This window comes from Entelurus aequoreus, linkage group LG17, assembly GCF_033978785.1.
Source record: "Entelurus aequoreus isolate RoL-2023_Sb linkage group LG17, RoL_Eaeq_v1.1, whole genome shotgun sequence".
Taxonomy (NCBI): domain Eukaryota; kingdom Metazoa; phylum Chordata; class Actinopteri; order Syngnathiformes; family Syngnathidae; genus Entelurus; species Entelurus aequoreus.
In genome coordinates this window covers 37,561,827-37,574,557 of record NC_084747.1, presented here as the reverse complement: position 1 = coordinate 37,574,557, position 12,731 = coordinate 37,561,827, and the positions used below count along the sequence as shown (strand labels likewise).

The 12,731-nt window shown below is 38.4% G+C and overlaps 1 protein-coding gene across 3 annotated transcripts in view; it reads right to left on the bottom strand.

Annotated features, from left to right (window-relative positions):
• The window catches only part of LOC133632871 (tissue-type plasminogen activator-like), a 40,968-nt gene that overhangs the window by 11,938 nt on the left and 16,299 nt on the right, over positions 1 to 12,731 (bottom strand). For 2 of the 3 annotated variants that reach the window (XM_062025641.1, XM_062025642.1), the window contains exons 2-6: positions 10,564 to 10,653; positions 8,390 to 8,513; positions 8,100 to 8,234; positions 2,697 to 2,807; positions 332 to 506 (exon numbers count right to left, since the gene is read on the bottom strand). In XM_062025641.1, the coding sequence (XP_061881625.1) occupies positions 332 to 506; positions 2,697 to 2,807; positions 8,100 to 8,234; positions 8,390 to 8,513; positions 10,564 to 10,620 (602 nt within the window). In that variant the 5' untranslated portion in view covers positions 10,621 to 10,653. The remainder of the gene's footprint in view (positions 1 to 331; positions 507 to 2,696; positions 2,808 to 8,099; positions 8,235 to 8,389; positions 8,514 to 10,563; positions 10,654 to 12,731) is intronic. The other variant, XM_062025644.1, reaches the window with a different exon arrangement.

Here is a 12,731-nt window from a genome sequence, read left to right as displayed (position 1 = left end):
TAAGTTTTTGAAATATTTGTAAAGTCTTTTTTTGCAATAGCCTCCTAAATTAAAAACAACAACAACAACAACCAGGCAATGAAAAATGACCTCCTTGTTGGATGTAACTGATCTAATAAAACATGGTCTTTCTTGGGATGCACAAAAACTAAATAGATGCACTTAATTTATTATGTCAGGCAGTAAGTTGAAACTGAATTGTTAGTTGAACAAAGAAGTTGCAGTGTTTACCTAACAAATTTAAATTGCCTGGAAACAAAAGGCAACATTAAGATCCTGCTTTGTTTCCCCTGACACAATTTATCTGCACTTATCAGCGCTGCTCACAAACCTGCAGTAGTTGTGATTGCCCAATCCAAGACTGCTGGCGTCCACTTTCCTGGCAGTGAACCTCTTCCCTCTCAGGGATGTGGCGTTCCAGTTGATGCACTCTGCTCCGGACTTGCTGATAGTCCATGTGCCGCGGTACGCGTCCCCTCGTCCAGCAACACATTTCTCTCTGTTGTCTGTTGAAAAGACAAGATAAGAGAAATAATAGCTTGGTGATTTATTTTGCATGGCACTAAAAATCAGTTTGTCTAATGAATTGAATTGAATAATCTTCCTGTTTCCTGTTTCAGAACACTTCTTCACAGTATTTGACAATGTTATCACTCCGGCATAACTTCCTTAGCACGTCAAAAGTTTTGGATTGGGCATGTTTGTGTTTCAAGTTCAAACAGAATTTGAAGTTTTTGTTGTTATTTAAGGTATTAAATGCACAACTGGAGTCATTTTTTGCAATACATATACTATATTGCCAAAAGTATTTGGCCACCTGTCTTGACTCACATGCGAACTTGAAGTGCCATCCCATTCCTAACCTATAGGGTTTATTATGATGTTGTCCACCTTTTGCAGCTATTGCAGCTTCAACTCTTCTGGGAAGGCTGTCCACAGGTTGTGTGTTTATAGGAATTTTCGACCATTCTTCCAATAGCGCATTGGTGAGGTCACACATTAATGTTGGTCGAGAAGGCCTGGCTCTCAGTCTTTGTGCTAATTCATCCCAAAGGTGTTCTATCGGGTTTAGGTCCTTTCACTGGAACTAAGGGGCCAAGCCCAACTCCTGAAAAACAACCCCACACCATAGTTCCTCTCCCACCAAATTTCACACTCGGCACAATGCAGTCCAAAATATACCGTTATAAATAATAATGATAAATGGGTTATTATGACAGCAACCCATAGGGGGCGCAACATTTTTTTTTTTAGATGTATTTATTTTTAACCTTCATTTACCCAGGAGAGTCCCATTGAGATTAAGAATCTCTTTTTCAAGGGAGTCCTGCACAAAGCGCTATACTTGTATAGCGCTTTTCTACCTTCAAGGTACTCAAAGCGCTTTGACAGTATTTCCACATTCACCCATTCACACACACATTCACACACTGATGGCGGGAGCTGCCATGCAAGGCGCTAACCAGCAGCCATCAGGAGCAAGGGTGAAGTGTCTTACCCAAGGACACAACGGACGTGACTAGGATGGTAGAAGGTGGGGATTGAACCCCAGTACCCAGCAACCTTCCGATTGCTGGCACGGCCACTCTACCAACTTCGCCACGCCGTCCCAAATTTCACACTCGGCACAATGCAGTCCAAAATGTACCGTTCTCCTTGCAACCTCCAAACCCAGACTCGTCCAGACTCGTGCCAGATGGAAAAGCGTGATTCATCAGTCCAGAGAAGGCATCTCCACTGCTCTAGAGTCCAATGGCGACATGCTTTACACCACTGCATCCCACGCTTTGCATTGGACTTGGTGATGTATGGCTTAGATACAGCTGTTCGGCCATGGAAACCCATTCCATGAAGCTCTGTGCGTACTGTATGTGGGCTAATTGGAAAGTCACATGAAGTTTGGAGCTCTGTAGCAACTGACTGGGCAGAAAGTTTTTGCACTACGCGCTTCAGCATCCGCTGACCCCTCTCTGTCAGTTTACGTGGCCTACCACGTCGTGGCTGAGTTGCTGTTGTTCCCAAAGTCTTCCATTTTGATTTTGGAATATTTAGGAGCGAGGACATTTCATGACTGGATTTGTTGCACAGGTGGCATCCTATGACAGTTCCACGCTGGAAATCACTGAGCTTCTAAGTGCGGCCCATTCTTTCAAAAATGTTTGTAGAAACAGTCCCCATGTCTAAGTGCTTGATTTTATACACCGGGCGAAGTGATTAGGACACCTGATTCTGATCATTTGGATGGGTGGCCAAATACTTTTGGCAATATAGTGTATATTGTCCATCCATCCATCCATTTTCTACCGCTTGTCCCTTTTGAGGTCGCGGGGGGTGCTGGAGCCTATCTCAGCTGCATTATTGTATTTGTCTAATTGATGTAATGATACAGATTTATTGAGTCTGGTCTCCAGAAAGGCCATCACTGGCTGGCTGGGACTGGCTAACGTTTGTGTTTATGTCAACGAAGAGGGTGTGGTGTCTCACAGTCTTGAAAGGCACTCTTCAGAAATAAACACCTTCATATGTCAAAGTGTCTTCGACCCCTCAGGACAACTTTGTTGGTAAAGTTTGGGGAAGACCCTTTTCTGTTCCAGCATGACACATCAAGGTCCATCAAGGCATGCCTGGATAAGTTTAATGTGGGAGAAGCCCAATAAAAGTTGAATTAAAAACAATGTATGAACACATGTACTTACTGATCTCACACTGAGTGCCACTGAAGCCTGGTGGGCACTGACAAATGTAGTCGGACGAATACACTGCCTCCTTGCACGTCCCTCCATTGTAGCAATGAGACACGTAGCAGTCTGAAGAGACAGAAAGAATATATATATATACTATATATATATACTGTATATATATTCATCCATCTATCAATTTTCTACCGCTTGTCCCTTTCGGGGTTGCGGGGGGTGCTATGTGTGTGTGTGTGTGTGTGTATATGTACATACTGTATATACATACATACATATGTATGTATATGTACATATATATGTATGTACATATGTACATACATACATATTTATAAATATATATATACAACACATATATTTACATACATACACACATATATGTATATACACACACACACATATATATATATATATATACACACTACCGTTCAAAAGTTTGGGGTCACCCAAACAATTTTGTGGAATAGCCTTCATTTCTAAGAACAAGAATAGACTGTCGAGTTTCAGAGGAAAGTTATCTTTTTCTGGCCATTTTGAGCGTTTAATTGACCCCACAAATGTGATGCTCCAGAAACTCAATCTGCTCAAAGAAAGGTCAGTTTTGTAGCTTCTGTAACGAGCTAAACTGTTTTCAGATGTGTGAACATGATTGCACAAGGGTTTTCTAATCATCAATTAGCCTTCGGAGCCAATGAGCAAACACATTGTACCATTAGAACACTGGAGTGATAGTTGCCTGTAAATTGGCCTCTTTACACCTATGTAGATATTGCACCAAAACCCAGACATTTGCAGCTAGAATAGTCATTTACCACATTAGCAATGTATAGAGTGTATTTCTTTAAATTTAAGACTAGTTTAAAGTTATCTTCATTGAAAAGTAAAGTGCTTTTCCTTCAAAAATAAGGACATTTCAATGTGACCCCAAACTTTTGAATGGTAGTGTATATATATATATATATATATATATATATATATATATATATATATATATATATATATATATATATATATATATATATATATATATATATATATATATATATATATATATATATATAGTAAATACAGTGGCAAGAAAGGGTCAAACATGTTTACTGCAGAACTGGTAAAGACCCAGGGAGTGCTACCAGTCCATAAGATACGGGGGGCTATAAGATACACCGTATCGAGAGAGTATGGCCAACTCGGTTTCAGAGTTGGTCACTAACATGGCGCCCTGTAGTCATGTGAAGGGCTTTTGACCAGTTATTTAGGAGATCCGCTGGCCATACTCTCTCTGATTGGTCAAAAGCCCCTCACTACATGTTGGGTACCAACTCTGAGTTGGGCATACTCTCTCTATACACGGCTCTGCCCCGTATTGACATCAATATAAGATGAACTTAAATATAGGACGACACCTCTTTGTAAAGACATGTTTACGGCGGGGAAAACAATCTGTATTTGTTTTTAATATCAGTGAAATAGCAACTGGTATATTAGAATAAAAAAGGATATTCCTATATTTCTAGGCTGCTGCACAGTTGTTTGATGACTCTTCGTCATTGATCACCACTATTTTTAAATTAGCATCCTATTGTCTCTTGTGTTGTTTGCTAACTACCGTGCTACAATTTTTAGGACACTTTTTTCCCCTCCCAACAGGTCTCTGTATCACGGTTGTATCTCTCCAGGTCAATTAATATGACAAAGTAGACATGAAATCTCAAGTGTTGGGCAGAGCTTACCCTTATATCAATTTTGACCTAGTAATGCTCAGTCTCTCATCACTTAAGTAAAAGTGTTTTTATGCAGCAGTTGCCAGTCCAGTCTATTATTTCTTTTTTTAGAGATAGTACCAGCAGTGGACTGAACGCCTGCAGCCTGAGCTCACAACTTGGCTGGCTGAAATGTGGTTACAGTTTGTCTAAGGGAGGGGCAACCATAAGTCACTAAATTTGTCAATAGGGGGGTGGGGGGGCAAACGATCTCAGACTAAACTATGTCTAAGAAAGCTGGCAGTGCAGTAGTGAGGCCGGCTGGCAAAAAAAATAAAGTGATCGGTGAGAGTTGAGGAGAAATTACGGTGAAAGACGACAACAAAAGACAAACAGACAAATGAGTAACCAGACCAAGCATTCACCAGGTCAGCTCAACTGATACATCATGTCTGTGTGAAGACGTAGGGAAGAACTGGGTTGGCTGTCACTCTTTTTACTCTATTATGAGCTGCTCGTCACCAAAACATCTTTCAGCAGTAATTTCTACATTAAACTGAAGCCTAAAGTTTTGACTTGAAATGTATGACCAGGTATCGGACACCTCGGTCTCCTTAGACGCATCCTCGATCATCCATGCAGACTGGACACTGGCCGAGAGTTAGTGGGCGGCCGAGAGTGGGGTCGGCTCTCTTGGTTGCTTTGTTGGGTCTGCTCCCCCCACCCCAGCGTTTACCTGTTTCTCACCTTTTTTGTAAGGGGCGCTGGAAGTTGGCAGACCCGTCAGCGATCCTGTTCTGTCTCCCTGTAATGTTTGTCTGCTCTTGAATGGGATTGTGCTGAAAATGTTAATTTCCCCTCGGGGATTAATAAAGTATTTCTGATTGTGATTCTGATTGTATTTTTCGGACCATATGGCGAGTTGGATGATAAGGCGCACTGTCGATGAACGGGTCTATTCAGGATTATTAAGCGCATCAGAGGGATATATTATGTTTTTTTTCTACATTTAAAACACTTCCTTGTGGTCTACATAGTATGTAATAGTGGTTCTGTGATCAAAATGTTTCACAGATTATGTTTTAGACCGTTTTAAGCCGCTTTCTTTCAGGGTCTTATTTACGTGGCTCCATTTCGACAGTGTCTTCTTCCTGTGACCTTTGTTGTAATTTTTAGCACTTCCATAGCGAGTGTACTGACACATTAAGATCAAACTATATGTTATTTTGTATTAGAAAAAGCAAAAACAAGAGGATAGAGTAACAGAATGAGCTTGTTGACTATGGCGCGGACTACAGATCGCAACAACTAATAGGTGAGAAAAGTTGGTTTTGCATAATAGGGTGAAACAAAATGCCAAAAAATATGTCTCCAATAGGTGCCATTATATTCCTTATATTCACACCATAACAACACCCGTATGCTGAAGCACAGTACGTCTGACTACACTAGCCGTAATGCTGTGGAAATCCATCAAGCCGTGTGGCTTCGTAGCTTACCAAAGTCTTACTTAAACATTTTGACAGATTTTTGAGCGCCGCGTGTAATGTTCTATATTCTCAATGAAACATCAAAGATTTGGTCTAGCTTGCGTTATTTATTGAACAGGCGTCAACCTGCAGTCCACACGTATCTGTTATGTGTGACTAGTAACACTTACACCATGTACCAAATAAAATTGCCATGAGGTCAGTAAGCACAGCCATAATTAATACATACTGTACATTAGATGCACCAGGTATTAAAGTGCACTGTCGATTTTTTAGAAAATGTAAAGATTTTAAGTGCACTTTATAGTCGGAAAAATATGGTATATCTTTCTTATTTGCAAACTCATCGTAACAAATAAAAAATAATCCATCAAAGACACCAACCACATCACTGGGTGGTTGTCACACACTGTGTGGTTGGTTGTCACAGTGTTAAATTAATGGGACAACTCTTTTTAAGGTAAGGAGGCAGAAATAGATATATATTATAGACTTTCCCTTCCCTTTTACACTTTTTGAAGGTAACAATTGCTTCGTAATAAACCCATTGCATAAAAACTTAGAAGACAAATACTGACAAGCTAAATATTTATAATTTGACATGAAAAACAATATAATTCCTTTCACCTCAAATTCAGTCGTACATATTCTTACTTACTTTAAAGAAGACTAGTAATAGGTGAGCTCAAATCTTAATTCCAATAATTTTCTTACCACATTTTAAGAAACAGCACCATCTGGTGACAATATGTGACAACCAACCTCGGTCTTCCCTACATTGTGTTGCGACACAAATAATCAGCTGAGGAGCAAAATTAAATATTTTTGTGGTTTACATGTTCCCATGTCACAAGGTGTGTGTCTCGTCTCCCCGCCTTCCCTCTGGTTCCCTGGCTGCATCTTGGATCTCGACCTCCCGCCTGCACATGGACTTTTGACGTCTCGCTATTGCCCCGACTCCCTGCCTGTGCTCACGGACCTACGAGCCTGTCTCGCCCCTATTGGACTTCCGCGCCTCTCGTTCAACACTACCGGTAACACACTACAGCTAATCTCTACACATAGTCACACACCACATACACTTTTGGATTAGTCACACTCCATTCTCTTGTTTATTAATATTATTATTTTCTTATTTATATATATTATGTATATATATATATATATATATATATATATATATATATATATATATATATATATATATATATATATATATATATATATATATATATATATATATATATATATATATATATATATATATATATATATATATATATATATATATATACACTACCGTTCAAAAGTTTGGGGTCACCCAAACAATTTTGTGGAATAGCCTTCATTTCTAAGAACAAGAATAGACTGTCGAGTTTCAGATGAAAGTTCTCTTTTTCTGGCCATTTTGAGCGTTTAATTGACCCCACAAATGTGATGCTCCAGAAACTCAATCTGCTCAAAGGAAGGTCAGTTTTGTAGCTTCTGTAACGAGCTAAACTGTTTACAGATGTGTGAACATGATTGCCACAAGGGTTTTCTAATCATCAATTAGCCTTCTGAGCCAATGAGCAAACACATTGTACCATTAGAACACTGGAGTGATAGTTGCTGGAAATGGGCCTCTATACACCTATGTAGATATTGCACCAAAAACCAGACATTTGCAGCTAGAATAGTCATTTACCACATTAGCAATGTATAGAGTGTATTTCTTTAAAGTTAAGACTAGTTTAAAGTTATCTTCATTGAAAAGTACAGTGCTTTTCCTTCAAAAATAAGGACATTTCAATGTGACCCCAAACTTTTGAACGGTAGTGTGTATATATATATATATATATATATATATATATATATATATATATATATATATATATATATATATATATATATATATATATATATATATATATATATATATATATATATATATATATATATATAAATAGAGCTAAACGATATCCTTCCTGTCTGTGCCGTCTCCTCCTCCTGTACACATAACATTTTACCCAAAAATGCGTTACTCATTGAAAAACAACCCAGAAATGGTTCATAATTTTGAACACCCAGAAATTGAGTTAAAATAATATCCTTATAACCCAAAAAATGGATTGCTCTTCATAAAAATGACAAAAAAATGTAACCCAACACAAGCAACTCATAAATTGGGTTATCAAAATAACCCAGCATTTTTTTAGTGTGTATGTCGCACTCACTCATGACGGGCACAATGTGACAAAGTTCTCGTCCTCTTAAAGCACAATGGCAATACTCCACACGCTGTCCCCTCCATCGCAGCCAAGTGTCCCCAAAACTATGCACGGCTGAGGTCTCACTATCCGCACAACGTACTGAGAAGACACACACACAATGAACCAGTCAACATGGAGGACAGAACAATTCAACAGTAGGAAATGTTACATGGAGAGCAACAAAGGAATGTGAGGTTTGGTAATGATGGTGTTATTGCAAGGGAAAGACAAACAAAAAGAATGGTGGGGCTCACAGGATGTTTCAAAGGAAGGTGAAGGCTTCTGGACATGAACAATGAACCGTGTTCGTCTGGCTGGCTGCCCCTTAGGCTCACCTCGATAGAAACGAGTTCCTCTCTTTGAACGGAACAGCTCCACCTAAAAAACACAAAATAAAATTTTTGTTGACCTTCCTGGGTAATTTTGGTTAAATAATTGGTTATTTCCTTTAATGAGCCGCCATTTAATTACAGTTTTTTTCCAATTGCTTACACATTAAATTTAAAAATTTCACACAGTTAACAAAGTCTACACACAGTAAACAAAACCACTGTGCAGATTTGCTTAATATTAGGCATAGACTCTGCTTCAATTTTTGCGAAAAATTACACACAATGCTTTACACACACCTTCCCATCTTGCACACATATAAGGATTGTGATACACACGTCTTCACATCTTGCACACAGATAACGATTGTGATACACCCATTTTCACACTTTACACACACACTAGGATTGTGATACACACATCTTTAGCTCCAGATTTGTTTTCAAGCCTTGCTGTTGCCTAAGTCTGCACATGTAGCCTATACTCTATGCTGTAATGTTTTATTTATCTCCAGATTTCTAATCACTGCTATGTTGTAATTCTTATTAATATTGATACTGTTGTTGATATTATTCATTTTTTGTTTGACTACTTTTGGATTGTTTTGTGTCATGTTTGTGTGTCCTCTTAATTGCTCCGTTGATTGCTATTCTGAATGTTGCTGGGCTGGGTTTGGTTTTGGAATTCGAATTGTATCATTATGGAATTATTTTGTTGGATTGATTAATTAAAAAAATAAAGAAATATATATATATTTATTTATATATATATATATATATATATATATATATATATATATATATATATATATATATATATATATATATATATATATATATATATATATATATATATATATATATATATATATATATATATATATATATATATATATATATATATATACCGCCGATACCAGATTTGAATGCTCTAATATTGATATTGTCAAATCAAAATATCGATACTTTTAATACTTTGAGCTAATGCATATCAATGACAGGAACTCAATGTAAAGGAGGTGGAGTGTCCAAAGTACGGCCTGGGGGCCATTTGCGGCCCGCAGCTCGGGTTTTTTTGTTAAAAAAAAAGAAAAAACAACAGTAAGAATTTCAGAAAAAAGACGTGAAAAGATGACATTTTGATATAATGATACGCTTTGTCACCCAAAAAAACAAAACAGACACAAATTATTGCTTTTAAATATATACCGGTAGTATATGTCTGTTTACTTTTTTGTTTTTTTTTACCAATAAATATAGTATGCGGTCCTTGGTGGAAAAAGTTTGGACACCCCTGAACTAAATAATTGAGATCTTGTCTAAATAAAACACGATTGGTGGGAAGTATGTTTTCGTCCGCCTTTTAGTAAAGGCGGACGAAAACATACTTCCCACCAATCGTAAAAAAACAGCATTCCCTCTCATGTGATATTGCTTAATTAACATTAATGATGTGCACTTTAACAACTAGGCTTACAACTATACCTAATACATAAAGGGGTGGAAAAGTAATGTTGTAACAAATAATATTTCTATTAAATAGGCTTTACTTTGCATTTTAATTAGCGTGGGATTATTTTTTGTATTTAGAAATAATAGTACCAACTTTTTTTTTGTTTTTTTGTTTTTTCTCCAACATTGGCGTGGCGCCCCCTGGTGGACGGCGCCCTTAGCATTTGCCTATACGGCCTATGCCACGGGCCGGCCCTGTTTGCACGTCAGGACCGCTGCGTGCCTCATCCAGAGGTTCCTCTGGCTTCGCCCTGCCCAGGTCATCATCTTTTGGGTCCTAAGTACGTTAAGTGCTCAGTCATTCAGTCTGCCATTTGTTTATTGAAGAAAATTACTGGCAATTAAAATTAGTCTCACTATTATAAAAAAAACAGGTGTACATATACTTTTATTGTAGGCTATTTGGAGCTCATTGGATATAAAGTTGAATACAAGACAAATTAGATACATTTGCACAAAGTATCGGTATCTGATTGGTATTACTGATACAAGCCTGAATTTTACTGTGTATCCCTCAGAAAGAAAATTAGTGGTATGGCACATCACCACTTTCTGTTTCGTTTGCAAACACGAAGTGCAGTACTTACATTGTCCGCTAGGGAGTAGCAAAGAGCAGCCAGGAGCAATAGCAGTGTCCTAGTCATGGTCAATGTAGACGTTTAGACCTCTTCAGTTCTCTGCAAGTGCAAAACAAATTCATATTAGATCCGTGGTTCTGAAACTTTTTTTTTTACCAAGTACCACCCCAGAAAACACTTGGCTCTCCAAGTACCACCATATTGAACAACATTAAAATACAGTAGCGTAGTAGGCTCAAGTATCCATTAAAAACTAGGCAGAGGTTTTATTTAACAAATATATTTAATATTTTTGGCCACTGCAACATTCCACACAGTTTGAACAGTAACACTGTTTGAATCATCATCATCATAGAGTATCAGGCCTGTTTGCAGGCATCGATGATCAGGGCTCTCCAGTCTTCTCTGTTGTCTGCTCTATGTGTGAGTTCTATATTATTGATATTTCCGATAAAATGTCTTAGGCTGTTGATATATGTCGTTCGTTGTCGACCTGGAGCTTTCTTTCCTACTAGTTTTCCTGTTAACAGCAGTTTTTCTAAGCTGTCTTTTCTTATGATATGTCTGAGGAATTTCAGCTGCCTATTTCCAATCGTTGCAATTAGAGATATCCTTATTTTAGCATTTGCCAATACCTCTTCATTACTTTTCTTTTAAGTTCATGATATGCGGAGTATTTTTCTGAAGAACCACATTTCAGTTGCCTCTAATTTTCTCAGTTGCTGATTGTTTAAAGTCCAGCATTCACGGCCGTAAAGTAGGACAGACATTTTGAGGACTCTTAGTTTGGTGTCAATTGAGATGTTTCTATTTTTAAATATACGACTCATTTTGTTGAAGCTGTCTTTTGACATGGCAATCGTTTTGTTTATCTCTTTTTCACACCTACCATCAGATCTTACTGTGAAACCGAGGAATTTGAATTGATTCACTTGTTTTATTTTCTTGTAGTCTGCCACAAGTACAGTGTCATCTGCATATCTGAGGTTGTTAACATTAATTCCTCCAATTTTTATACCATCTTGATGATTGATGTTGCGTAAGATAATTTCACTGTAGATGTTAAACAGATCAGGAGATAATACGCAACCTTGTCGAACACCCCTTTGAATGGCTTGGAATTTACTACATTCACCATCTATTCGGACTGCTGCTTCTTGTTCCCAGTACAGATTTCTGATAATCCTCAGGTCTTTCCCATCAATATCAAGCTCATTCAAGATTTGGAAAAGGTTTTTTATGTTTCACTGTTTGAATAAAGGTAAATAAAACACTGTGAGTTCCAGGTTCGATTCCCTCTTCCGCCATCCTCGTCACTGCTGTTGTGTCCTTGGGCAGACACTTCTTCCACCTGCTCCCATTGCCACCTACACTGGTTTAGATGTAGCTTATAGATTTAGATAATGGGTTGCCCGAACCACCTCATCTGGCACCTCTCGATGTGGAGGAGCAGCGGCTTTACTTTGAGCTCTTCCCGGATGGCAGAGCTTCTCACCCTATCTCTAAGGGAGAGCCCCGCCACCCGGCGGAGGAAACTCATTTCGGCCGCTTGTACTTGTGATCTTGTCCTTTCGGTCATAACCCAAAGCTCATGACCATAGGTGAGGATGGGAACGTAGATCGACCGGTAAATTGAGAGCTTTGCTTTCCGGCTCAGCTCCTTCTTCACCACAACGGATCGATACAGCGTCCACATTACTGAAGACGCTGCACCGATCCGCCTGTCGATCTCACGATCCACTCTTCCCTCACCCGTGAATAAGACTCTGAGCTACTTGAACTCCTCCACACGGGGCAGGGTTTCTTCCCTAACCTGGAGATAGATTTTGAAAACATGTATTTTTAAAAAACTTGTTCTTTTTTTCAAATTGATTTTTGAAAATTATGAATCGGTTTAGAATTGGGATGAATAAGAATCACGATTTGGATGTAAATCTATTTTTGGTGCATTCCGACTAATCATTAACCTGACTCTCGCCAGACCCTTGTAGTTCGCTTAGCTCAACACAAGGGTCTGGGCTCGAAGGCATTGCAAACTCCTTCAAGATAGCAAAAAAGAATGAACCAATCAGGCTGATGTAGTGCCGAAGCAACTGTTTGATTCATACAACAATCACGGCACGTCATGTGCTGACATTGATTCTGCTATTGCAACTGTTTTGTCGAATCTATGGAAT